Source organism: Rattus rattus, chromosome 5 (genome assembly GCF_011064425.1).
Source record: "Rattus rattus isolate New Zealand chromosome 5, Rrattus_CSIRO_v1, whole genome shotgun sequence".
NCBI classification, from domain to species: Eukaryota; Metazoa; Chordata; class Mammalia; order Rodentia; family Muridae; genus Rattus; species Rattus rattus.
In genome coordinates, this window is record NC_046158.1 from 150913659 (window position 1) to 150941296 (window position 27638).

The 27638-nt window shown below is 49.0% G+C and overlaps 1 protein-coding gene across 2 annotated transcripts; it reads left to right on the forward strand.

The window, feature by feature from the left end:
- The first annotated feature begins 21 nt into the window (after nt 1-21).
- Nucleotides 22-27485, forward strand: Znfx1 (zinc finger NFX1-type containing 1). Of its 2 annotated transcripts, none has more exons than XM_032904762.1 (14): nt 22-140; nt 2845-2939; nt 5928-7715; nt 10366-10497; nt 12150-12298; nt 13147-13296; nt 13886-14000; nt 16408-16655; nt 18352-18491; nt 18839-18993; nt 19324-19469; nt 22428-22538; nt 22757-22852; nt 24141-27485. In XM_032904762.1, the coding sequence occupies exons 2-14, from the start codon at nt 2879-2881 to the stop codon at nt 26571-26573; spliced, it is 5724 nt and encodes a 1907-aa protein (XP_032760653.1). In that variant the 5' UTR covers nt 22-140; nt 2845-2878; the 3' UTR covers nt 26574-27485. The 2 variants fall into 2 exon arrangements, with proteins under 2 accessions (XP_032760653.1, XP_032760654.1); XM_032904763.1 differs by having other exon boundaries at nt 139-224.
- The last annotated feature ends 153 nt before the right edge of the window (nt 27486-27638 follow it).

Here is a 27638-nt window from a genome sequence, read left to right on the forward strand (position 1 = left end):
CCTCCGGGCCGCCCACCCGGCTACTCGCCCCGCCCAGGGGCTGCGGGGACTGGAAACCGAAAGTTCGCGGTGCCGGGCGGGGCCGCGACCTGCCAGGGCCAGAGCTGAGCTCTAGCCCTGCCGAGGACGCACCCGAGCCGGTGAGTGGCCTCCGCCCTATCTCGCACCTGCTTCTGCGGCGCTGCGACCGCCGGCGCCCCGCTCTGTCTCGGGCCGGGTGTCAGGTTAGCCTTGGAGTCCCTGTCTGTTCCACTCAGCGCCCCTACCACCCCTGGAGTCCCTGTCCCCTTCCCTCAGTTCTCCTGTAGTCTCCAGAGTCCCTGTCCCCTTCCCTTAGTTCTCCTATAGCCCCGGAGTCCCTGTCCCCTTCCCTCAATTCTATAGCCCCCGGAGCCCCTGTTCCCTTTCCTCAGTTCCCCTATAGCCCCGGAGTATCTGGAGATCTCCCGTCACCCCAGGATCTTTTTCTTACCACCCCCAGAGTCCTGTCCTCCCACCTCTACCCTCAGCCCCCAATCGTTCCCGGAGTAAAGTCTACGTGGTTAGCAGCCCCATTCCCCAGTCCCTGTTTACTCTCCTCAGCATCCCCTTCACCCCTAAATCCCTGTTCCTTCCCATCATCCTCACCATCACTCCCCAGAGTTCCTGTCTCTTCTCCTTAGCATCCCCCATCACCTCCAGAGTCGGTGTCTCCTCCCCCAGCACCCAGCACCTCCTGAGCCTCTAGTACTGCCATTACCCTGCTTTGCCTCTCTTCAGTTCACCTGTCACCACCCTGATCACCCCCCTCCCCCAGGAGCCCTTCATCTCAGCACCCAGTCACTCCTGGGAGCGCCTCTAGCATCCCCTGGGCTCATCATAGATGATAGTTCTCCACGCGTACCCACAACACCTGTCCTGCCTCTGATCCCAGCCGCCGGAGCCCCACTCTCTTCATTTCTCAACCCTATCTCTGTCCCCACTTCTCCCACAGCCACCCTGGGCTCCTATCCCTAAGCTCTGCCGACCTCTAAGTTCCCCCCAGATCTCTCCTGCTTCTGTTAACCTTACAGTGTTTCTCTGAGGGATGCGAGGTGTGGAGACTTCTTTCAGAACTTGAAACTTACTCTGCAACCCAGCTGCCACTTCTTGCTCCATCTTCTTTCTTCTTACCCTGTAATTAGAGTTCTTTACTTGTTATCCATGCAACAGCTTAACCCTTGCTAATCTGCTGCTCTCTTGCCTTGGTTCCCTCAAAACCCTAAGCAAAAAGCGCCCACTCCCCTGCCTGCTCCCCCCTCTTTCCTTGTCTTTTCTAGCACTATTTTCTTCCATTTCCTTTTACACTTTCACTGCTGGCATTCTATTTTAGTATTTTCCAAAATGAGGGAGAAGGGATTTTCTCAGGGGGAAAAAAATTAAAACAAACACTAGCCATTGAGCCTGCATCATGAGAACAGGGTTTGGTAAGATGAGGAGAAAAGACACCACAAAAATATTCCCAGTGGGAAGAGAAGGGACTCTTTTTTTTTTTTTCTGATAAGAATAAAAGCCACCTCTCATACAATGCCAAATCTATTCACAGTTTCCAACTATGAATATTTTAAAACTGTGAGGACAGTCTCAACCCTATTGCTGAGAACTGAGTCACCACCACCCCACCCCCCTGCATCCACAGGATGAGTTATATTGAGAAGTTCCCTGAAGGGGCTTCCTCTTCACCCAGCATCAGAAATTGTCAAGACAGAAGAAAGGCAACAAGAATGCTAAGAGCTGGGGCTGGGGATTTAGCTCAGTGGTAGAGCGCCACCTAGGAAGCGCAAGGCCCTGGGTTGGGTCCCCAGCTCCAAAAAAAAAGAACCAAAAAAAAAAAAAAAAAAAAAGAAAGAATGCTAAGAGCTCACTTATTCTCTAGTGGGAGGGAGCAGGAACCTGTCGACTGCCATGTCATGAAAATGCCCAGTAAGGCCCTGAGCCCTTGTGTGTGTGCTTATTGAAGCGGGGTCTCATAGAGTCCATGTTGGCCTCAGGCTCAGTGGAGGCTGTCTTCGAGTTTCTGATCTTCCTGCTTCTACTTTCCCAAGTGCTCTTTTTTTTAAAGAATATTTATTTACTTTATGTATATGAATACACTGTAGTTGTCTTCACACACACCAGAAGAGGGCATCAGATCCCATTACAGATGGTTGTGAGCCACCATGTGGTTGGTGGGATTTGAACTCAGGACCTCTGGAAGGGCAGTCAGTGCTCTTAACCACTGAGCCATCTCTCCAGCCCCCCCTCCCCCAGTACTCTTTACTACCCCATCCATCTGCCTCCACTGCCTCCACCTCCCAGTTGCTGAGTGAGATTCGGGGCATGCACCCTGCAGCTGGCTGGTGTGGTTTTGGATTGGCACACTTGTATTCCTTTTTTTTTTTTTTTTTTTTTGGAGCTGGGGACCGAACCCACAGCCTTGCGCTTGCTAGGCAAGCGCTCTACCACTGAGCCAAATCCCCAACCCCCACACTTGTATTCCTTTTGCCCCAGCAATCATTTTGTAAGAAAGGAAACGAAACCTACGCAGAGGATTAAATATCCTGGCTGAAGGCAAACCAAACAGTATTTTGGGAGTTGATGACACACTCGTCTGCTCCCAAGCAAGTGAAGGAGGCCAGGATTGGGTCCCTTGGAATCGCCTAAATTGTGAGCTCAAGTTTAGAGTTTGCGTCATGACTGGGAATCTGCAAGGTTGAGTGCTTGTGCCCCATGATTAGAATCTGCATGTTACCCTTTGTTAATAAATCATTAACATAAAGGCAGAAGGGCTGGCTTCGTGGTGTTTGGGTATTAGCTGTACTTGACTCTCAGACTGTGCGGTTACAGGTAACGAATGCGGCAGAACTCCTGAGACTCAGACATGGAAGACAGAAGACCTCATCTGGAGGCCACACCCAGGAATCCCCCTACCAACCACAGAGGTAAGCAGGGTTTCTACCCAGTGAGGAGAGGCCCACCTGAGATGACCTGTGTCTCAATTAATAAGGAATTCTTTTTCATGGCGGTGGTGGTGGTGGTGGTGGTGGTGGTGGTGGGTGGTGGTGGTGGTGGTGGTGGTGGTGGTGGTGGTGGTGGTGGTGGTGGTGGCGGTGGCGGCCGCAGCACACCCTCTAATCCCAGCACTTGGGAGGCAGAGGCAGGCAGACCTAAGTTTGAGGCTAGCCTGGTCTCCCTAGGAGAGCTGCAAATGGTACTGTGGTGGAATGATAGGCCTGTCACTCCAGCAGAGAGAAGAGAGTTGAGAAATTGAGGCCAGCTGAACAGTGAGATTAAGGTCCCATAGCAAAACCGCGTCTTAGAAACCAGGGCTTAGACACCGTGCGGCTCAGCAGCAGGGCACTAGCCTTGTGCAAGGCTCTTGTTTGGTTCCTGCCACAAGTGGTGGGGTAGGAGAAACAAACTGACTGGTGGTTTGCAGCAGGGCTGTCCAATACAAGCTGCTTCTAATCTCTAGTAGCATCATTAGGAAATTCAAAAGACATCCAGTAACATTAGTGTTTAATGGTGTGTGTGTGTGTGTGTGTGTGTGTGTGTGTGTGTGTGTGTGTGTGTGTGTGTGTGTGTGACAGAACTCAGGATTTTCAGGGTGGGAAGCAAGTGCCCTCATCACTAAGACATCTCACTGACCTTGAAATTTTTTTTAATTCATTGACAACTTAGTAAAATGTAATGCTCTAATTTCTTAAGTTAATCAAATCTAAGACGTTAACATTTTATGAAAATTAATGCACATGCATAGACATATGTGGTCAAAACATTCGTATATATAAAACAACAACAACAACAACAATAATAGTAATAATAATAATTTTTTTAAAAATTAGAGGTCAAATTGGGTTACAGGATTAGAGCCTGTTTCCAATTAAAAAAAAAAAAGGACTAGTAGGTGGCACACTTCTATAATCCCAGCAGCAGAAAGGTAGAGGTAAACAAATTTCTGTGTTTTAAGTCAGTGTAGTGTAGTGAATTGCAGGCCAACCAGGATTACACAGTGAGACCCTGTATCAAACAAACAAAATAACCAAAAAGCCATTTAAGTGGTATTTTCATTGACAAGGTTTCTCTGTGAGTCATCCTTGCTGTCCTGGAATTCACTCTGTAGACTAGGCTGGCCTTGAACTCAGAGAGATCTGCTTGCTTCTGCCCCTGCCTCTTAAGTGTCACCACTGCCTGGCGAGGCCGGCAGCTGAAATCTTAAGTATTACATATATTTGTAGCTTTCCTAACTTCTACTGTCAGGTTGTGAGCAACCTGTGTTTTGCAAATCACACCACTCTGCTGAGGTCAGCTCTAGAGTCTTTGTAGAGGAGAGGAAAGGGTCTGAGGGAGCCTGCACAGGGTGCTGCTCCCTTGTGAGTGTGGGGGTTGGGGGAGCTGGGAAATGACTGGTTTCGATTTTCAGTTTCCTGAATGAAAGTTCAGTTCGAGTTTCAGGTTTCAGTTTTCATTTTCCGATAAGGAAACTGGAGTTCATGCTGCCTTCTCTTCCACAGTCTGCGGATTAGCCACAAAAATAAAAAACATCTTGGAAGGGGGAGGCACTGCCTTCCTCTTTCCCATTCACACTTCATTTCCTGTTGCAGGGCAAAAGTCAGGTAGTGTTTCCTTCGTGTTTTATTCCACTTGGCCTTGTAGCAAATGAGAGTTGCGTAGCAGAGGAGATGCATAATCACAAGGTAGACCCAAGAATAGCTCCAAGCACTCTATAATTTTTATGTGGGTTAAAATAAATTTCCTCTGATTAAGTCTACATGAAACATTGAGACATACATTGGCAGTGTTTACCTGACATTTTATAAACATTTTATCTATAACAGCCAAACACTTAGAAGCCAAGAAACTGCTCCACAGTGAGGAAGTGATCAAGCCTCACTGCTGACTCTTGTGTTCTGACTTTTTGTGCTGGTCAGAAACTAGAACCGTCTGAAAGTTAGGCACCAGCAAGAAATAAAATAACATTCTCCAACACGTACCAGGTGCTCATCAGGTGCACATTCAGTTTTTCTTTTGAATCTTTCAGGAACAGTCTCTTCATGATCTATACGGCAATAGTAATCATTTTTCCTTGTGGTATTAGGATAGAACCCAGGGCCTCATGTGTTCAAGACAAGTATACTACCACTGCCTAGGTACCACACCCTGCTCACGATTCTCTCTCTCTCTCTGCCTAGGTCCCACAGCCATCTCTCTCTCTCTCTCTCTCTCTCTCTCTCTCTCTCTCTCTCTCTCTCTCTCACACACACACACACACACACACACACACACACTAGCTCTTGCCATGAAACTCAAGCTAGCTTCTAAGAGGGGATGCTATCCAAGTTGGCCTTGAATGATCTGCTTCAGTCTCTGAGGATAACAGATAGGAACCACCACACCTGACTGACTCTGTCGCTCTATATTTTATTTATTATATAATTTGATAAGAAACTTTTAAAAAATTAATAATCTGAGTGTGGTACACACCTTTAATCCCAGCACTGGGGAGGCAGAGGCAGGTGGTTCTCTGTGAGTTCAAGGCCAGCCTGGTCTACAGAGTGAGTTCCAGGACAGCCAGGTCTACACAGTCAGACTGTTCTGAAAAAATAAAACTCAGGAATTTTTAACTCTCTGTGTTAGGGGCACGTGTGTGCATGTGCTTGCAGAAGCCAAAGGCATTGATCCCCATGGAGCTGAAGTCAGAGTAGTTTTGTACTGTCTAGTGTGGGTGCTGGGAACTAATCTCCGAAAGAACAGTGTGTCTTCTTAACTGCTAAGCTATCACCCTCTCAACCCTTGGCAAGAAACTTTAATCTCTAAGCAAAGTCCGAGCTGCTTGTTTGTTGTGGAAGATGAAAGCGTGTTCATTGTTGTCTCATCGGACATCATTACTCCTTGACTCTGTGCTCACCCAATATTCCCATTGTGTTTAGGTCCTATAGATGGAGAAGTACCACCAAGAGCTAGAAATCAAGCCAGTAACCCAGCAGCCACCAACCACGCTGGAAGGCATCCTAGGGCCAGCAACCATGCTGCTCCTTTCCGACAGAGGGAGGAGAGATTTAGGGCTATGGGCAGGAACCCACATCAGGGAAGAAGAAACCATGAAGGGCATACCAGTGATGAAGCTAGAGACCAGAGACAAAGCCAGAATGACACCAGGAGGAGAAATGACGACCAGGAGGGTAGGAACCACAGACCACCATGGTCCAGTGACAGTTTCCAGCAGTGGCACACCCCACTCCAGAAGCCAGCAGAGCAGCCACAGCACACAAAAAGACTGGGCTACAAGTTCCTGGAGAGCCTCCTGCAGAAAGAGCCCTCTGAGGTGGCCATCACGCTTGCCACAAGCCTAGGGCTCAAGGAGCTGCTTTCTCATTCTTCCATGAAGCCCAGCTTCCTTCAGCTGATCTGCCAAGTTCTCCGGAAGGCTTGCAGCTCCAGGATAGACCGTCAGAGCATCCTGCATGTGCTGGGTATCCTGAACAACTCCAAGTTCCTCAGAGTCTGCCTGCCAGCTTATGTGGTGGGAATGATCACTGAGCCTGACCCTGACATTCGGAACCAGTACCCAGAACACATAAGCAATATCATCTCCCTCCTCCAGGACCTCGTCAGTGTCTTCCCTGCCAGCTCTGTGCAGGAAACCTCCATGCTCATCTCTCTACTGCCAACCTCTCTTAATGCTTTGAGAGCCTCTGGGGTTGACATAGAAGAGGAGACGGAGAAGAATCTGGAAAAGGTGCAGGCCATCATTAAACACCTGCAGGAAAAGAGGCGCGAGGGCACTCTGAGAGTGGACACCTACACGCTAGTGCAGGCGGAGGTAGAAGGCGAGGTTGAGAGCTACCGGGCCATGCCCATCTACCCCTCCTACAATGAGGTGCACTTGGATGAAAGGCCCTTCCTTCGCCCCAACATCATTTCCGGGAAATACGAGAGCACCGCTGTCTACCTCGACACTCACTTCCGCCTCCTGCGAGAGGATTTTGTTAGGCCCCTTCGGGAAGGCATTTTGAAGCTTCTACAGAGCTTTGAGGACCAGTGTCTGAGGAAGAGGAAGTTCGATGACATCCGAATCTACTTTGATGCCAGGATTATCACCCCCATGTGCTCAGCATCAGGCATCGTGTACAAAGTGCAGTTTGACACAAAGCCCCTGAAGTTTGTTCGCTGGCAGAATTCCAAGCGACTACTGTATGGGTCATTAGTGTGCATGTCCAAGGACAACTTTGAGACGTTTCTTTTTGCCACCGTTTCAAACCGAGAGCACGAAGATCTCTGCCAAGGAATTGTCCAGCTGTGCTTCAACGAGCAGAGCCAGCAGCTGCTTGCAGATGTCCAGCCCTCTGACTCTTTCCTCATGGTAGAGACAACAGCCTACTTTGAGGCTTACCGGCATGTCCTGGAAGGACTACAAGAGGTCCAGGAGGAAGATGTCCCCTTCCAGAGGAACATTGTGGAGTGTGACTCCTATGTGAGGGAACCAAGGTACTTGCTAATGGGTGGCAAATACGATTTCACCCCCCTAATTGAGAATCCTTCAGCCATTAGGAAGTCTCTGAGAGGGGCTGAGGTCTTGAGACGTTCTAAGATTAATGTCTTAGACTTTAGCCAGTGGCCAGTCAAAGAAGCCCTGAATCTGGATGACTCCCAGATGAAAGCCTTGCAATTCGCCCTCACAAGGGAGCTGGCTATCATCCAAGGACCTCCGGGAACAGGTAAGAGAATGTCTCCCAGCCAGCAACGTCACACAGGGAGATTTTGCTCCAGGTGTCTGGCATGCCTCGTTTAGAAATATTTCCCTGAAATGCAATGACTCTCGCTTGTGGCCTAGCCACTTACAGTAATTCCCAGTGGGGACCATAGGCAAGTACAGATGGATCAGAATCTCAAGTTCACAAGAGGACTGCTGGGGTAAGAGAGGTGCATCTTCTCTTCCAAAGCTTTGTTGGCTTTGTGCTCTCTTAAACTAAGTACCGTCAAGTATATAATTATAGTAGACATACCAAGCACCATTCGCCTTGCTTTACATGTGCCTGGTCACTGTGTCGTGACAATAACCCTTATTGGTAAGGAAAATCTTCTTGCAGATGGAAAAGCTAAGTCAAAGAAAGGGTAAACTTCCTCTCACTTAAGAGCTGTGAGATGCTTTGAAGCTCACACAGTGAGCAGACCTGGGACTTGAGTATGGGCAGCCTGGATGGAGCTGGAGCGGCCTGGCTCCTCTCTCTGCTGCTCACAGGACCCCCACAGGCACTCTGACCCTACTCTGGAGCAGTAGCTGTGGTTCCTTGGGCTCCGTCTGACGGTGTTTATCCCTGCACTGCGGGTACCTTTGTATTTCAAGACATAGCTGAGCTTGTCTGCGCTTTGAGTTTCCGCATGTGCAAGCAGCTCTGCAGAGACTGCTAAAGTCACTCCCCAAAGCAGTGCCCAGTCAGGCAAGGAGGCAAAGCAGGTCTGCAGAGTCTGGTAAGTGAGGGCAAGTCATGATTTTTGTTTTTAGAATTGAGCCAGGCCTGATGCCTCACACTTTCAGTCCTAGTACTCAAGAGGCAGAGACCAGTGGGTCTCTCGGAGTTTGATCTCTGTGAACCTTGTCTGCAGAGTGAGCCCCCTGACAGCCAAGCTGCACAGGGAGATCTTTAAAGAGCAAAACGTTTTGCTGGCATGGGAAGTGGAAACAAGAAGATGGGGATTTTTTTTTTTCTGTTGTTGTTCAAGACCAGCCTGCAACTACATCTCTACCTCGGCCCCCCAAAAACCCACAGACAGGAGCAGAATAGAAAATCTCTTTCTGGGGCTGGGGATTTAGCTCAGTGGTAGAGCGCTTGCCTAGGGAAGCGCAAGGCCCTGGGTTGGTCCCCAGCTCCGAAAAAAGAGAACCAAAAAAAAAAAAAAAAAAAAAAAAGATCTCAGCATAAGGAAGGTTGAGAACCACTCAGCCCCACCATTTCTTTCGGGGTTGGGGATTTGGCTCAGGGGTAGAGCAATTGCCTAGCAAGCGCAAGGCCCTGGGTTTGGTCCCCAGCTCTGAAAAAAAAAAAAAAAAAAAAAAAAGAAAATCTCTTTCTGATAAGAAGGGCTGCTGTGATGGAGGCATGAGCAGAGTCGAGGAGGACGGGGGGCCAGTCCGGGGTCTGGGTGAGGCAGACTTCAGGCCAAGCCACCTGACACTGGGTTTTGCTCATTTGAGATGTGAGGTTTCTGGCTCACTAACTTCAGTATTATCTTTTTAAGAAATAAGAACTCGGGGCCGGAGAGACTGCTCTTCCAGAGGTCCTGAGTTCAGTTCCCAGCAACCACATGGTGGCTCACAACCATCTGTAATGGGATCTGATGCCCTCTTCTGGTGTGTCTGAAGACAGCTACAGTGTACTCATATCCATAAAATAAAGAAATAAGTCTTTAAAAAAAAAAAAAAAGAAAAGAAAAGAAATAGCTCACATTTTTAAAAGTCACTGCTTCCCTCCTGCTACCCCCCAGTCCCTTCCTTTTTTTTTTTTTAAGATTTATTTATTTATCATATATAAGTACACTGTCACTGTCTTCAGACACACCAGTAGAGGACATGGTTGTGAGCCACCTGAGGTTGCTGGGATTTGAACTCAGGACCTCCGGAAGAGGTGGAAGTCAGTGCTCTTAACCGCTGAGCCATCTCTCCAGCCCCCACAAATAGACTTTTAAAAACATACCAATATATACCTATTCTACTCCAGCTGCTTGGGAGACTGAGACAGGAGGAGTTGAGGCCTATCCTGGGCAGCACCCACATTCTCTCCACAGGAATTAGTAGTCGCTCTGACCCATTTATTACCCCTCTTACAAAGTGTGGGCTCTGATGCCAGCATCCTCAATGACAGGGAGGCAGAGTCTTGGTCCACTAAGGCAGACAATAGGTAGTAGCCACAGTCCCCATCTCGTAAGTGATGTATCCAGCGCAGACAGGAGTCAGCAGCTTTTGTAAGGAGGATGTGGACAGGAGAAGGCGTGATCTGGAGATTATAAAAGCCTCTTTGTCTTCTAAAGTATTCTCAAGGAAGAAGGATGAATACTTCTGTTTTATAAGACAGGCTCACTATGTAGTCCAGGCTAGCTTCAATTCACAGCAATCCTCCTGTCTCTGCCTTTCAAGCACTGAGATTACAGGTTATGTGCTACCACATCTGGCTAATGATAATGTTTTTAAGCAGATAGTGGACTGGTATTTGAAATCCGGTGTCTGTGTTTTCTCTCTGTAGGAAAACTTCAGATAAATATGTTTATTAAGACTTGAACTACACACTTGTTTACCATTTAAGTTAGGGAGTGAGATGTTAAACTGACACAAGCGTACATTCTGTAACTTGTCTTTTCCCTATTTTCTAGGCAAGACTTATGTGGGTCTAAAAATTGTTCAGGCCCTTCTGACCAATATGTCTGTTTGGCAAATCAGTGCCCAGAAGTTTCCCATCTTGGTCGTATGTTATACTAATCATGCTTTGGACCAGTTTCTAGAAGGTAATGAATGTCTTTTGACAAAATCGTTTTCTATTGGGGTTGGAGACTAGCTCAGTGGTGGAGTACTTCCTCAGTGACACAAGGCCCTGGGCTCCAACCTCAGGTGCGCGCGCGTATGCACGCACACACGCACACACGAATGTCTGCAACCTCTGTAGCTTTCTCATCTGTGTGCACAGCCCTCACCCCGACAGCAGGGCTGGCTGATCTGCTCTCCTCTGCATCTGTGTTTCTGCTTCCCAGTCCCTGGGCCCTGTCTCCTTCATATGTAACAAATAAATAAATCTTTTAAAAAATCCCATCACTGATGGTTGTGAGCCACCATGTGGTTGCTGGGAATTGAACTCAGGACCTCTGGAAGAGCAGTCAGTGCTCTTAACCGCTGAGCCATCTCTCCAGCCTTTCATTTTCTTTTCTTTTTCTTTTCCTTTTTGTATTTTTTAAAAACAAATTTGGAGATTAATTTATTTTGTGTTTTATATATGACATATTAAATATTTAATGTATGAAATATTAACCTGAAACTTGGCTGTTTGCCTGCATGTATGTGTGTACCACATGCATGCATAGTGCTGTCAGAGACAGGAAGAGGGTGTCCGACCCCCTGGAACTGAAGTTATGTATGGTCGTGTGGTGCTGGAAGTCAAACCCAGGTCCTCTGGAGGAGCAGCCAGTGACCATAACTGTTGAGCTGTCTCTGCAGCCCCATGGTTGGCTGATTTTGGTCTGTGCTGGGCTGTGAACTATAAACATTAAGGGCTGGAAACGTTCTTACTGACTTTTCACAACATATTGATCACATACACAAAATACTCATTAGAGGCTGAAGAGGTGACTGAGTGGCTGAGAGTGCCTGGTGCTCTTCCACAGGACCTGAGTTCAGTTCCCAGCACCCATGTTGAACACATTTTCAATCTGCCTATAACACCAACTCCAGGGGATCAGACCCCCTCTTCTGGCCCCATGGACTCCTGTTGACACAGTCATATACATAGAAAGATAAAATATGTTTAATACAGTTTGGCCCAGTGAGTAAATAAGTTTGCTCTCCTTTAGTTGAAATGTTCTCTGCATTTCTCTGCGTAAGCCCCTGCGTAAGCCCCTGTGGACCCCACGCAGCGGCCAGCTCAGGTCCTGTCCGTGCATTTACTGCAGCAGCAGGTCCTTCAGTATTAGAGCTATGGCTGCTGGAGGAAGTGGTTTAAAGAGCCAGAGTGTGAGACAGGAGAGCAAGTCAGAAGCTGTCTCCAGCTTAGAAGCAGCCATTACACGTGTGGAGCGGGTCACGTGTGCTCACTGCTTGCCGCTCTGTGCTGCAGAAATGGACTCTTTGCTTATCCAGACCGTAACCACACAAGGACGACAGTCCTGCATCCAGCTTGTACACAGAGTGAGCGGCCAGCTCAGTGCCTTACTGGCTCGCTCATGCCGTGCAACACTAATTGTTAAAGCCAGAGTCCTCTGTCCGTTTGTCCAGGTCCACAGCCCTGCTCTTAAGCTCTGCACTCCGTGCACAGCAGCCCACATTGTCTTTGTAGCTTACACAAGTGGAATGAATGTCCCGGAAGCACAAGTTTGCCCCCTAAGACACCAGGTGAGATAAGGTCCTACACACACAATGCTCACTTCAGATATCACACGCTACTTTACAGGCATCTACGGGTGTCAGAAGACCAGCATTGTGCGAGTGGGTGGAAGGAGCAACAGTGAGATCCTGAAGCAGTTCACCCTGAGGGAGCTGAGGAACAAGCGGGAATTCCGCCGCACCCTGCCCATGCACCTGCGAAGGGCCTATATGAATGTGAGTCATAGTCCCGGATTAGCTGGATTAGGGTGAGGGACCACGGAGCATAGTGGCTGCTTCCCGGCAGGCTCCATAGCCCTCTGAAGGACCCAGCGTCCTTCTGGCATTTCATCCTGCCCATCATTTGGTGCCCAAGACAAAGGGTGAGAAAGCTCCTCTCCTGCCCCTACTAGGACCTTCAGTCTGCTTCCTCCATATACCCAGAACACTTAGCCTACTCACTGGGAAGCATCTTGGTTTTTCCAGTTTTCTCTGTGTACCCTCTGTTGTCCTAGTATTCACTTTGTAACCCAGGCTAACCTCTAATCAGAGATCCGCCTACCTCTGCTCCTGAGTGCTGGGACTAAAGGTGTGTGTCTTTAGGCCTCAGCTGGGAAGTATCTGTTTGTCTGAGCAGGGTGCCCAATACAATCACAACGAGGTACAGTGACACAGACCTTTATTCTCAGCTATTAGGGAAACTGAGGCAGGAGAGATTGGTTAAACTAGAACTTTGGGACCAGCCTGGACAGTGTAGCAAGAACCTGTGTCTTAAACACATGGAGAAAACAATCTCTCTGATCTTATCATCAAAGAGAAAAGAGACTGTGAGGCTTGAAGTCTGACCAGAGAGCCTGGGCCTGCTCTCCCCTGTCTTCTGCTCGCCCTGCTTACTGAATGGCTAGGCTGTTGAGCGTTAGTCCTTGGGCCCCAGGACCACAATGTACTTGAGAAACAGGTTTGTTGGCTGGTCTGTTTACTTATTCCTCCTCCTTGATTTTCCTTTCTCCACTTTATTTTCTCTCAGGGCAGAGGCTGACTTTAGGAGAGAATGTTTCTTCATTGCGTCTTTCTGTTCTTGGCAGATTGTGACAGAGATGAAGGAGTCAGAGCAAAAGCTTCAGGTAGGGGCCCAGACCCTGGAATGCACCATGCATGGTGTCCTTCGGGAGCAGCACCTGGAGAAGTACATCGCTCCCCAGCACTGGGAAAGCCTCATGAATGGACCCGTGCAGGTAGGGCTGCCCGAGGATGCTCAGCCCATGGTGGCAGCTCTGGCAGAAGCCACAGTCCAGAGCCTTACTTGTTTGCAGACCTGTGCTGTTGTAGGGACCAGTTTCCTCTTGTGATAAGCAGCTGAGAGCCCTGGTCAGGAATGAGGCTCTGCGGTCCACCTGCCGGGTTTGAACCAGCAGCCTCTGAACTGTAAGGTTTAAGGTTTAGGTTCTCTATGCTTGGGTTAGAACCCAGGGCTTCATACAAACTAAGCAAGAACATACTCTTGAGATGTTACCCTCAGGAAAGAATTTTATGTCGTCCTTTTTTCTTTCTTTTTTTAAAGACTTATGTATTCACTGTGTATCTAGTGTTCTACCTACATGAATTCATGCATACCAGAAGAGGGCATCAGATCCCGTTACAGATGGTTGTGAGCCACCGTGTGGTTGCTGGGAATTGAACTCAGGACCTATGGAAGACCAGTCAATGCTCTTAGCCTCTGAGCCCTCTCTCCAGCCCAGGAAAGACTTTAAAATCCTTTGAAGAGACACTGTCTTCTTTCTGGTTGTCCCAGAATTCTCATGCCTGACAATTCTTCCTTTGCAGGATGCTGACTGGCTCTGTGTGCAGCCCTCAAAACATTCCATGATAGTTGAATGGCTGGGGCTTGGTGTGGGTTCCTTCACTCAGAGTGTGTCTCCAGCAGGGCCTGAGAACACAGGTGAGAGGGTCATGTGACCCAGGGCACCGTCAGCTGGAGTATGGTGAAAGCCAGAACAACCTCACTCAAAATGCAGTGTCCACACTTGACAGACTGAGTCAGTCAGCAGAAGACTTAACAGGAGAGCAAGGCCCAGACTGATGAGTAAAATTAGACAGTACACACGTGGGAAGTGCTTGTTAGAAACTAAAGCATTACAGCTGACTGCTTGCCTAGCATGTACAAAGCTATAGGTAGGTTCCATCCTTAGCACCCTGAAACCAGGCATGGAGGCACATGCCTATAAGTCCAGGATTCAGGAGGTACAGGCAGGAGGATCAGAAGTTCAAGGTCATCCTTACCTACATAATAACTTCAAGCCAGGGATAGTGACACACATCTTTAATTCCAGTACTAGGTAGACACAGGCAGAAGGATTTCTGTTGTTCAAAGCCATCCTGGTCTACATAGTAAGTTCCAGGACAGCCAGGGCTGTTGAGAGACCCTGTCTCAAAAGAAAAAGAGAGAAAATAAAAGAATAAGAGAAAACAGCCCGGGCTGGAGAGATTGCTCAGAGGTTAAGAGCACTGACTGATCTTCCAGAGGTCCTGAGTTCAATTCCCAGCAAACACATGATGTCTCACAACCATCTCTAATGGGACCCCATGCACTCTTCTGGTGTGTCTGAAGACAGCTACAGTGTACTCATATAAATAAAGTCAAATAAATCTTTAAAAAAAAAGAAAAGAAAACAGCCCAACTCTATTATAACTGCAAAGCTAGCTTGGGCAGTGTGAGAACTTGTCTTAAAACACACACACAGGGGTTGGGGATTTAGCTCAGTGGTAGAGCCCTTGCCTAGCAAACGCAAGGCCCTGGGTTCGGTCCCAGCTCCGAAAAAAAAAGAAAAAGAAAAAAGAAAACACACACACACAACACACACACACACACACACACACACAAACATACACATGCACACATATACACTGATAATAATAAAGATAAATTAAAAACAAAAGCAAACAAAAACTGGAGAAGCCAGGCAGTGGTGGTGCACGCCTTTAATCCCAGCACTCGGGAGGAAGAGGCAGGAAAATCTTCAAAGTTCAGAGTTCAAAGCCAACCTGGTCTTCAGAGTGAGTTCCAGGACAACCAGGGATATGCAGAGTAACCCTGTTTCAAGAAAAAAATAAAACAATAAAAGAAAGAAAAAGAAACCAGAGAATTTAATATATGGTTGTGCACAGTTATAATCCCAGCCCTCAGAAATCAAAGGCTAGCCCAGGCCACACACAACAAAAACAAAACAAAACACAACAAAACCCTCACGGGGGCGTGGGGGGACGACAGAGATGACTCAGCAGTTATGATCATGGGTTACTCTCGTAGAGGGTTCAGTTCCCAGCACCCACGTAGCAGCTCACAACTGTCTAGCCCAGGGAATCCTGTACCAACGTCAGGCATACTTGTGGTGCACAGACATACATGCAAGCAAGACACATTAAAAAATAAAAAATAGGGCTGGAGAGATGGCTCAGCAGTTAACAGCACTGACTGCTCTTCCAGAGGTCCTGAGTTTAATCACATGGTGGCTCACAGTGGGCCCCTATGCCACTATCTTCTAGTGTATCTGAAGACAGCTACAATACACTCATATACATTAAATGAATAAACATTTAAAATAAATTTCACACTTAAATTTTATTTACCCTCATTTTTCCAATTGATATAGTTAAAACTTTCTTTAAAAGGCACCTTTGGATAGCTGGGTGGTAGTGCACACCTTTAATCCCAGCATTCTTGAGAGGCAGAGGTAGGCAGATCTCTGTGAGTTCAAGGGCCAGCCTGGTCTATAGAGCAAGTTCTAGGATAGTCAAGACTATGCAGAATAATTCTCTTAAAACAGAAAACAAAAAACATTTTTTTGGCTGGATCTGACAGTGCACACCTTTATTTTTTTTTTTTTTAAAGATTTATTTATTTATTATAGATGAGTACACTGTAGCTATCTTCAGACACACCAGAAGAGGGCATCAGATTCCATTACAGATGGTTGTGAGCCACCATGTGGTTGCTGGGAATTGAACTCAGGACCTCTGGAAGAGCAGTCAGTGCTCTTAACCGCTGAGCCATCTCTCCAGCCCTTATATGATTTTTAAAACTTGATAAAAGGGGGGCTGGGGATTTAGCTCAGTGGTAGAGCGCTTACCTAGGAAGCGCAAGGCCCTGGGTTCGGTCCCCAGCTCCGAAAAAAAAGAACCAAAAAAAAAAAAAAACTTGATAAAAGGTAACAAATGCACATACAGAAAACATTAAGTCCCTGTCCCTGTATTCGTCCCACTTCCATCCCAGGACTGCTTAGTGGCACAAGCTTGTCCTGTGTGTGAGCTCTTACAGGTGTCCCTTTCCTTCCTGCTTCTTCTCTTAGCCCAGGCAGAAGGGGAGGAGGAGGAAGAAGGGGAAGAGGAGGGTTCCCTAATTGAGATTGAGGAGGAAGCGGACCTGATCCAAGCTGATCGAGTGATTGAAGAGGAAGAGGTGGTGAGACCCCGGAGAAGAAAGAAGGAAGAGAACGGGGCAGACCAGGAGTTGGCTAAAATGCTTTTGGCCATGAGACTGGACCAGGATGTGCCTGGGACTACGGCTGGACCGGAACAGGCTGCAGAAGAGTGGGAGGTAAACCAGCCTCCTTCCCTAAGAAGGGAAGCCCCAGTAGGATAGAGCAGAGGACTTAAGTCTTACCAGGCAGACTTGGATTGGGCATTGGAAGCAGGCTCTGGAGGGTTTGGCCATTGCTGTTACTACTGTTACATCACTCCCTCCTCACAGCCAGCTGCTGTAGCATCATGCATATTACCTGAGGGTAGAAAAGCCATGGTTGGTCAGAGCGTCCTGGCAGGAATGAGCACCTTAGCTGAGAGGCAGGGGCCAGGGTACCACATCACAGTGTGGTGCTTTGCTGTCTCATGCAGATCATCAGCCTTGTGTCTGTGTGCAGCCGGTGCAGATAGAGGACAGGGAGTAAACAGGTCGCAAACTTCATCCTCCAGTCACCCTGGAATCAAGCCTGTCTTAGAGCCAGGGTAGTGTGACTTAGTCTCCCGTAACCTTTCCCATGCTTTTGGTCAAGCATTTACTATGTGTTACTATATCAATCGGAGACTTGCTAGCCAAAAACCAATTTGTATCCCTTACGGAGAATGAAGGTCTCTTAAGGACAACCTGGCTGCAGGAATGTTTCACCTTAGACTTTGCGCCTTACTGGTTCAGGTCAATGGTATTGTATGGGGCAAAGGAATGAACCCATTTCTCAAAACTGTGTATTGAGCTTCTCTGTTGTGTCACTTGGTGTTGGGGTGTGAGTCCGAGTTGAACCTCTTCCAGGACCTTTGGAATGAGACTCATGGAGATGGTGATCAATGCAATAGTAAGAGGAATTTAATTCCGACATGTCGGGGTCCTCCCACTTCAAGGGGAGATGGCCCCGAGCAGATTCTGACAGGGAGTTATATACCTTGCAAACAATTGGGGCAGAATCCAAACAGTTGGTAACTAGGCAGGGTATTATTGATGGGGCAAAGTGACCTCCAAGCTGACTTGTGATCAGTGGACCATTCTGGACTTTCCAGGGGGGATGGTTGGGAGTCACAGGTAGCTCTGTTTGACAGTTTGGTTTGTAGTTGTGTCATAGGAACTAACTACTCCCTGGAAGGGAGGGGTCTTTGTTCGTGGAGGTTTTCGGTGGAACTTTCCCACTGCCTTAGACTGACTTCAACTCTTACTCTTTCAGGGGCCTTTAATGTGGTGAAATCAGTTTATGCCAGTCCTCATGAAATCTTGTAGCCTCATTCAGTGACAGATCCAGAAGGGATACGATACTATGAGTGAGGACTATTGCAGCAGGTCTTTGGCAGACCCTGTATCAAACACCAGCTCCTAGGCAATGGCCCAGAAAGCATTCAGCAGGAGCCCAGGGTCCTCTATTTTGCTGGTTCACATCCACTTTAGAAGGAAATGGTTGTCAAAGTGAGTCTGGACAGGAGTAGCAGCAAAAGGGAAGGACGGGCATGGTTCAAACACACTGTCAGAAAATGTCATGATGACATCTGAGACCTTGTCATTGCTGGCCAGTGGAGGTCCCTCCGGGGGCTCTTCACATTGCCATGCCCGCAGCCAGCACCCTAGGTCACACCTCTTGAGGACAGTCAGGACAGTCAGATTTGGGATCCAGGCAGTTCTCTAGAACTTTGTGCAAGTTGCCATGATAGAGTAGCTGTTTGGAGAGTGAGACAGAGTTCACTGGGGTGGCGATCCCTCTGTTGTGCGATGGGGCCTCTGCTCACTGTCTCTTGCCTGGTATTTATGTCTGCAGACTCAGCGCAGCCAGAAAAAGAAAATGAAGAGGAGAGTGAAGGTTGAACTTCGCAAACTGAACACCATAACCGAGGCTGAGGCCAGTGCGATCCAGGATGTCTGGCAGCTGGACCTGAGCTCTCGCTGGCAGCTCTATAGGTATGGGTGTGGGGCCTAAGCCTGGCCAGTCTGTGTCATCTCCCACAGAGGTTCTTTCTAGTTCCTAATTGGGCAGGACCTCGTATGGCTCAAGTGAGGAGAAGGACAACACTGGAGGCTTTCATAGCAGAGTGTGTCCCATGCTCCGTGCTCACTTCTCCCTACATCGTGATGACCCTGCACAGCCTTTATGGGGCATTTTTAACTCTCGGTCCCTGTAATTCTGGACCTCTCATCTCCCTATGTGGCCTGTAAACTCTGTAGAGTTTTATAGCTCACTCCAGGAATTGGCTGGCACATCATTTACTCAGAGAAAGGTTTCCTTTCCCTGGTTCTCCATTCTCCAGACTGTGGCTGCAGATGTACCAATCGGACACTCGCCGGAAGATCCTCAGCTATGAACGCCAGTACCGCACTTGGGCAGAAAGAATGGCTGAGCTGAGACTCCAGGAAGACCTTCATATCCTCAAAGATGCCCAGGTTGTAGGCATGACAACCACAGGTAGGAAGGTGGGTGGGATTTACTTGTTGAAGCCAAGTTTACCCTGGTGCCCTATCCCATCAGATGAAGAAATATGGTGAGAGCTATTGTTGCAAGCAGCGCTTATCTTGGGACATTGTCCTACTTGGTGCAGAGCTTAAAACTCCAACATAACCAACAGACTTGCAGCTCAGGATCACTTGGTGCCCACCTCTCAGTGCCCACCCTCTTATTCACTGGCTGCTCCAATGAGCAGAAGGGCTTAGTTTTTTACCAGCCCAGGGAAGGTACAGAAGAACTGGCCCTTCAGGTCTTGTGCTCAAAGGACCCTCTCATCTTTCCTGATTTGAGGTGCTGCCAAGTACCGCCAGATCCTGCAGCAGGTGGAGCCTCGGATCGTCATTGTGGAAGAGGCTGCCGAGGTTCTTGAGGCCCACACCATTGCCACACTAAGCAAAGCTTGCCAGCATCTTATTCTGATCGGGGACCACCAGCAGGTACATAAGAATTCTTTTTTTCTAAGATTGATTTATTTATTTATTATATGTAAGTACACTGTCACTGTCTTCAGACACACCAGAAGAGGGCACCAGATCCCATTACAGATGGTTGTGAGCCACCATGTGGTTGCTGGGATTTGAACTCAGGACCTCCGGAAGAGCAGTCAGTGCTCTTAACCGCTGAGCCACCTCTCTAGCCCAAGAATTCTTAAGAGATGGGGTGTTCTTTGGGGGACAGGACAAATAGAAGCCCTGGCCTCTCTACTTAACAGTCCTCAAGCTTACTGGTGCTTGCTCTCTTCCTTGAAACCGTGTTCTTTTCCTTTGCAACCTCATGACTAGAAATTGCACCCAGGGCCACACATGCTAGGCAGGCATTGCCCTACCCTCCCTGAGCTCTGTTCCCCCAACCATACAGACCAGGTTGGCCACGAATTTATTTTTTTTTAAAGATTTATTTATTTATTATCTTTAAGTACACTGTAGCTGTCTTCAGACACACCAGAAGATCTTTACATCAGATCTCTTTACAGATGGTTGCGAGCCACCATGTGGTTGCTGGGATTTGAACTCAGGTCCTCTGGAAGAACAGTCAGTGCTCTTAATCGCTGAGCCATCTCTCCAGCCCCTGGCCACGAATTTATAATCCTCCTGCCTTAGACTGCTGGGATTATAAAACTGCACCTTGCTTGGTTCAAAGAACCTGTAAAGAAAGAAACCCAAAGCTAACCTACACGGTGTCCTGTTTTTGTATGTATGGGTGTTTTGCCTGCGTCGGTGTCACACACCTGCATGTCGGTGTCACACACCTGCAGTGCTTGCAAAGGCCAGAAGAGAGCAACAGATCACCTTAGACTGGGGTTACAGATCCCCTTAGACAGATCCCCTTAGACTGCAGTTACAGATCCCCTTAGACCGGGGTTACAGATCCCCTTAGACTGGTGTTACAGATCCCCTTAGACTGCAGTTATAGATCCCCTTAGACTGCAGTTACAGATCCCCTTAGACTGCAGTTACAGATCCCCTTAGACTGGGGTTACAGATCCCCTTAGACTGGGGTCACAGATCCCCTTAGACTGGGGTTACAGATCCCCTTAGACTGCAGTTACTGGGGTTACAGATCCCCTTAGACTGCAGTTACAGATCCCCTTAGACTGCAGTTACAGATCCCCTTAGACCCCTTAGGGGTTACAGATCCCCTTAGACTGGGGTTACAGATCCCCTTAGACTGGGGTTACAGATCCCCTTAGACTGGGGTTACAGATCCCCTTAGACTGGAGTTACAGATCCCCTTAGACTGGGGTTACAGATCCCCTTAGACTGGGGTTACAGATCCCCTTAGACCGGGGTTACAGATCCCCTTAGACTGGGGTCACAGATCCCCTTAGACTGGGGTCACAGATCCCCTTAGACCGGGGTCACAGATCCCCTTAGACCGGGGTTACAGATCCCCTTAGACCGGGGTCACAGATCCCCTTAGACAGATCCCCTTACAGATCCCCTGGGGTTACAGATCCCCTTAGACCGGGGTTACAGATCCCCTTAGACTGGGGTTACAGATCCCCTTAGACCGGGGTCACAGATCCCCTTAGACTGGGGTCACAGACACTGCAGTTACAGATCCCCTTAGACTGGGGTTACAGATCCCCTTAGACTGCAGTTACAGATCCCCTTAGACCGGGGTCACAGATCCCCTTAGACCGGGGTCACAGATCCCCTTAGACTGGGGTCACAGATCCCCTTAGACTGGGGTCACAGATCCCCTTAGACTGGGGTCACAGATCCCCTTAGACTGGGGTCACAGATAGGTTTGAGCTGATACATGAGTGTTGAGAATTGAACTTGGGTCCCTGCCAGAGCAGCCAGTATTCTTAACCATGGAGCCCTCTCTCCAGCTCTCACCATGAACAATTGCATAGAAAGTTCCTTATGTCTTTTGTTTTCATTTTTGCTACTGTTTAGTTTGTCCTCTGAAAAGGAGCCAAAGTGAATTAAAAGAAAAACAAACAAAAACAAAGAAAACAACAAACGACATCTCTTAGTGGTGCACACCTCTAATACCAGCACTTGGGAAGCAGAGGCAGGCAGTGTCTGAGTTTGAAGCTAGCCTGGTCTACAGAGCAAGATTCAAGTTAGCCAGAGCTACACAGAGAAACTGTGCCTTCAAAAACAGAAAGACAAAAAGTAAATTAGCCAGTCACAGTTAGCCAAATTAGCCAAAACTTCAAAATCGCAGTAAGTGAGATCATGCCACTGTATTTTAAGGAAGATTTACTTATTTATTTTACATATATCTTCAGGCACACCAAAGAGAGGACCACAGTGTGGTTGCTGGGAATTGAACTCAGGACCTCTGGAGAGCAGCCAGTGCTCTCTTCAGTCCATACAAGTCACTCTTACAGCCCTCAGGGGCTTCTCACTACTCTTGGTGTTAAAAATCAAGATGATAACAATTGAGATGATCGTTTGTAGCCTAGGCTAGCCTTGAACTCGCTTTGTAGCTGAGAGTGGCTTTATACCACTGACCCTTGCCTCCACTTCCCAAGTGTGGGTTTATGGGGGCATGCACAGCTATGTCTAGCCTAGAAGCTGCTACATAAGACCATCTCAGAATCAGAAGTGGGCTTTGTTCTGTCTCTGCCTCATCTCATTTGCTCAGGGCCTACATTCACTGCTGTCCTTCCTGCCCCTTCTCATGGCTTGCATTGCAAATGAATGCATGACCAGCAGCCTCCTCCATCCTGCTGTCAACTCAGCTGTCCCTGTGCAGAGGCCTAGCCAGACTCTCCCCTCTAGAGCTCTCTGTTACGTCATCTTGGGTTCTTCATGATCCTTGGCACTATTAGTCCTGAACCTGTCAGCACCTAGGCTAGTACCGCCTCCAACAGGTGCTTGAAACACATGCTGGGCAGTCAGTGTGCCTACCAGAGAGTTCTGCCTTCTTTCTCTCCCCAGCTGCGCCCCAGCGCTAATGTGTATGATCTGGCCAAGAACTTCAACCTTGAAGTGTCCCTGTTTGAACGGCTGGTAAAAGTGAACGTCCCCTTCGTCCGTCTGAATTACCAGGTGAGAAACTGGGCTTGTGTCGCTACCAACATCTAGGAGAAGGCTTCTGGGTGTCTGCCACTTGCCAGCAATAGAGCTGGCTATTGCTTAAATAGCCAATCAGAAATACTGTCTGAAACCATTACAGTGTTAATTCTGTAGGTTTCCTGCTGGTACCATCGCCTCCAGCAAATGGCCCTTTGTCTTGTACTTGTTCCTAATGGCACCTGTCATTTCAGCACCGCATGCGTCCTGAGATCGCCCGCCTTTTGACCCCCCACATTTACCAGGATCTGGAGAACCATCCTTCTGTTCTCAAGTATGAGCAGATTAAGGTCAGTCTGACCTACCTGGTCATCTCTGATGGTGTCAGCAGCCTAGGAGGTTTCCTTCCTTAGGAGGAAAAAAGCCTCTGAAAGTAGTAGATGGGCTGGGGAGCTAGCTTAGCGCTGAAGTGTCCTGAAGCCCGCGTGGTGGTGCACACCATTGGCCAGCCCAGCACTCGGGAGGCAGACACAGGTGGAGCTCTGTGAGCTCGAGGCCAGCCTTGTCTATACAGCGCGTTCCTGGACAGCAAGAGTTCCATAGTAGACAGCCACGTCTCAGAGAAAGTGCATTGCTCTTGCAGAGGCCCCAAGTTCAGCTTCTAGCACCCACACTGTGTCCCCCAACTGCCTTTACTCCAGTTCCATATCCAACACTGATTCTCTCTTGGTCTCTCTGCATTTTCTGGTCCACACTCAGATGAACATAACCACATATGGACACACATACGTACAAATAATAACTAAGAATAAAAATAGAGGGAGCTGGAGAGATGGCTCAGAGGTTAAGAGCACTGGCTGCTCTTTCAGAGGTCTTGAGCTCAATTCCTAGCAGCCACAAGGCGGCTCACAGCCTGGTGAGCCCCTACCTGGTGCCCCCTTCTGGCATAAAGGCTCTGTATGCAGACGGAGCACTCATATATGTATAATATATATCATATATGTTATATACATTAAAACAGAAGTAGAGGCTGTACAAAGGAAAATGGGAATAAAGCCAGTCAGGACTACTAAGCCTTAGGAGGAGGAATGGGAATGGGGTGGAGACAGTGGATCTCGACCTGGCTTGAATCTCAGTCTTGGCACTTAGCATCTGTGTGGGCCTGAACAAGTCAGTCAGCAAGAGATCCTGATGCTGTAGTCCACAGTGGAGAGAGCAATGGCTCCTGCCCTGTCCCTGAGCCGGACTCTGCGCAGGGCTCTGTGTGCACCAGTCAGCACCACAGTGCTGCGGACACCTGCTGCTTCCTCGACAACCAGCACTGCTGTCCCCTTGGCCATGACAGGTGATCCAATACTTGGAAAACAAAGACAGGTTAATTATTTTCCAGCTCAGTGCCATGGCCAAAGATAAAGCACTTTGCAGAGGTGAACTGAGATGGCACAGAAAGCGCAAAGGCTCTTCCTGTGGGTCAGTGGCCAGCGTCCAGGAGATGAGAAACAGAAGTGCCAAGGGCTGGGGTGGGGCTCAGAGGTGCAGCGGGTGCACACAGCATGGATGAGGCTCTGGGTTCTGCCCCAGTGCTAACAGGAAGAGGAAAGCACGAGGGGGTCTGATGTGCTGTGCCTTATTTTTCAGGGGGTCTCCTCCAACCTTTTCTTTGTGGAGCACAACTTTCCTGAACAGGAAATCCAAGAAGGCAAAAGTCACCAGAACCAGCATGAGGCACACTTTGTGGTGGAGCTGTGCCAGTACCTCCTGTGCCAGGAGTACCTGCCCTCCCAGATCACCATCCTCACCACCTACACTGGGCAGCTCTTCTGTTTGCGCAAACTCATGCCTGTCAAGACGTTTGCTGGCATCAAGGTCCATGTAGTGGACAAGTACCAAGGGGAAGAGAATGACATCATTCTCCTCTCATTAGTTCGGAGCAACCAAGAGGGCAAGGTGGGCTTCCTCCAGATTCCCAACCGCATCTGTGTAGCCTTGTCCCGGGCCAAGAAGGGGATGTACTGCATTGGGAACATGCAGATGCTGGCCAAGGTGCCCTTGTGGAGCAGGATCATCCACACCCTGCGAGAGAACCACCAAATAGGCCCATCCCTCCGCCTCTGCTGCCAGAACCACCCTGAGACCCACACACTTGTATCCAAAGCTTCTGACTTCCAGAAAGTACCAGAAGGAGGCTGCAGCCTGCCCTGTGAGTTCCGCTTGGCCTGTGGGCACGTGTGCACAAGGGCCTGCCACCCATATGACTCCTCCCACAAGGAGTTCCAGTGCATGAAGCCATGCCAGAAAGTCATCTGCCAGGATGGGCACCGGTGCCCAAATGTTTGCTTCCAAGAGTGTCAGCCTTGTCAGGTGAAAGTGCCCAAAATCATCCTTAAGTGTGGCCACAGACAGATGGTCCCTTGTTCAGTGTCAGAGTCAGATTTTTGTTGCCAGGAGCCTTGCTCCAAGGTACTAAGATGTGGCCACAGATGCAGCCACCTCTGTGGTGAGAATTGTGTGCGGCTATGTCCAGAAAAGGTCACCGTAAAACTTAACTGTGGGCACAGTCAACTGGTGAAGTGTGGCCACGTGGAAGATCTAAAATACGGGCTGCCAGTCAAGTGTACCACCAAGTGTGACACTACCCTAGACTGTGGCCATGCTTGCCCAGGCTCCTGTCACAGCTGTTTTGAAGGGCGCTTCCATGAGCGCTGCCAACAGGCATGTAAGCGCCTGCTCGTGTGCTCACACAAGTGCCAGGAGCCCTGCATGGGCGAGTGCCCGCCCTGCCAGCGAACATGTCAGAACCGCTGTGTCCACAGCCAGTGCAAGAAGAAGTGTGGGGAGCTGTGCAGCCCCTGCGTGGAGCCCTGCACCTGGCGCTGCCAGCACTACCAATGCACCAAACTCTGCTCAGAGCCCTGCAACCGGCCCCCATGCTACGTGCCTTGTACTAAGCTGCTGGCTTGCGGCCACCCTTGCATTGGTCTGTGTGGGGAGCCATGTCCAAGGAAGTGCCGTGTCTGCCACCTGGATGAGGTCACCCAAATCTTTTTTGGCTTTGAGGATGAGCCTGATGCCCGCTTTGTGCAGCTGGAAGACTGTAGCCACATCTTTGAGGTACAAGCCCTGGATCGCTACATGAACGAGCAGAAGGATGATGAAGTTGCCATCAAGCTGAAAGTCTGCCCCATCTGTCAGGTGCCCATCCGCAAAAACCTGAGGTATGGGACCAGCATCAAGCAGCGGCTGGAAGAGATAGAAACCGTCAAGGAAAAGATCCAGGGCTCTGCAGGAGAGATCGCAGCCAGCCAGGAGCGACTTAAGGCCCTGCTGAAGAGCAAGACCCTCTTCCACCAGCTGCGGCCTGAAGAATTCCTAGTACTTCAAGAGAAGCTGACCCAGAAAAACCTGTCAGTGAAGGACCTGTGCCTTGTGGAGAATTCTATCAGCTTCTATGACCACTTGGCCAACCTGGAGGGGTCCCTGGAGAAGGTGCATCAACTAGAACGGCAGAAGGTGAGGACTCGCCTTGAACAGGTCCACGAGTGGCTGGCCAGGAGGCGACTGGGCTTCAGCAGTCAGGAGCTGAGTGACCTGCAGAGCGAAATCCAGAGGCTGACCTATTTGGTGAACCTTCTGATGCGCTGCAAGATCACAGAGGTGAAAGGTAGCATAGCAGAAGAGGTCTCCAGCATCCGGAATATTCTCGAAAAAACATGTAAGTTTACCCAGGAAGATGAACAACTTGTGCAGAAGAAGATGGATGCTCTGAAAACCACCCTTCCCTGCTCTGGCCTGGGCATCTCAGAGGAGGAACGTGTGCAGATTGTCACTGCCTTGGGTGTTCCTCGTGGCCATTGGTTCAAGTGCCCCAATGGCCACATCTATGTAATTACTGAGTGTGGGGGAGCCATGGAGAGGAGTACCTGTCCTGAGTGCGAGGAGGTGATTGGTGGTGAAAATCATACTCTGGAGAGGAGCAACCACCTTGCCCCTGAGATGGATGGAGCCCAGCACCCCGCCTGGTCGGACACAGCCAACAACCTGATGAACTTTGAGATCCACAGGATGATGTAGAAGATGGCACCCCAAGCCTTTTGCCCTGCCACCTCAGAGCCAGTGTTGGCTCCCCTGTGGAGGAACCAGTTTATTAGTGTCCTTAGTCTTCGCACTTGTTTAAGGATCCACTTTTAGGGCTTGCCCACATGTGATTCTAGATGTACCCTGCGCTAGAGTAAGCACTTTACCCCCAGCACTGAGCAGAGCCCACAATTCTCAGCTCCTCTACTGTAGCAAGTCTGACTCCTGGGAGCAACTGGCCTCCACCCGTTGTTAGGGAAATTGGGGCCTGGCATGGTCAGCACTTCTGCGCGTGCCCAGGGGGCACCGCTTCTCATGTCCAGGCCCTGGCCTGCTTACTAACTTCCATTGTAGTAAGTGCAGCCCAGAGAGCTTTAGGAACCACTTTACCTTCAAGGAGCACAAGCACCCAGGCATCCACTCCTCGGGCTCCTGCCCTCCTGGAGATGGAGACCTGTGACAGACACTTCAACTCTCCTCTTCCCAGTTATATAGTCACTGTCCCCAGTGAGGTGGGGCTTCATAGCAGACACAGCTGAGTGACCCCTGCACCCTCCTGAAACTTGCACTCAAATAGCAGGGGTGGGTATGTGTGTCTGTAGGGGAGGTTCTGTGGGGTGCTGTGTGCAGGTTCAGTGTCAGCAGCACCGCCTGTGAGTCTATCCAGGCCCCTCCCTCCCGGCCTCTGCCAGGGCAGGGTTAGCATGCCAGCAGCTTCTGCAGGCTGACTCCAGGCCCACTGCCTGCATCTGCATCTCTTTCCATGTTCTTAGAACAGACTTAGGCATCTCAGGTCCTTTCTAATGTTGTTTAGGAAAGCCCCTTTCTTATGTATGCATTTCCTTTTTTTGTCTTTACTATGCACTTTAACCTATAAAGCCAATTAATAAAAATGATTGAAAAAACCTAGTCTTTTTTGCTGTATTGGTAACTGACGCACCTAAGGTTTCAGCTATGTTCAACAGCTGTCACCGTCCTAGGCCAGTGATTTGTCTCTCTTCCGTTCAGTAGCAGTAGTGGGTGGGGCACTGCCTATGGTGAGGCATATCACTTTTGGTAAGA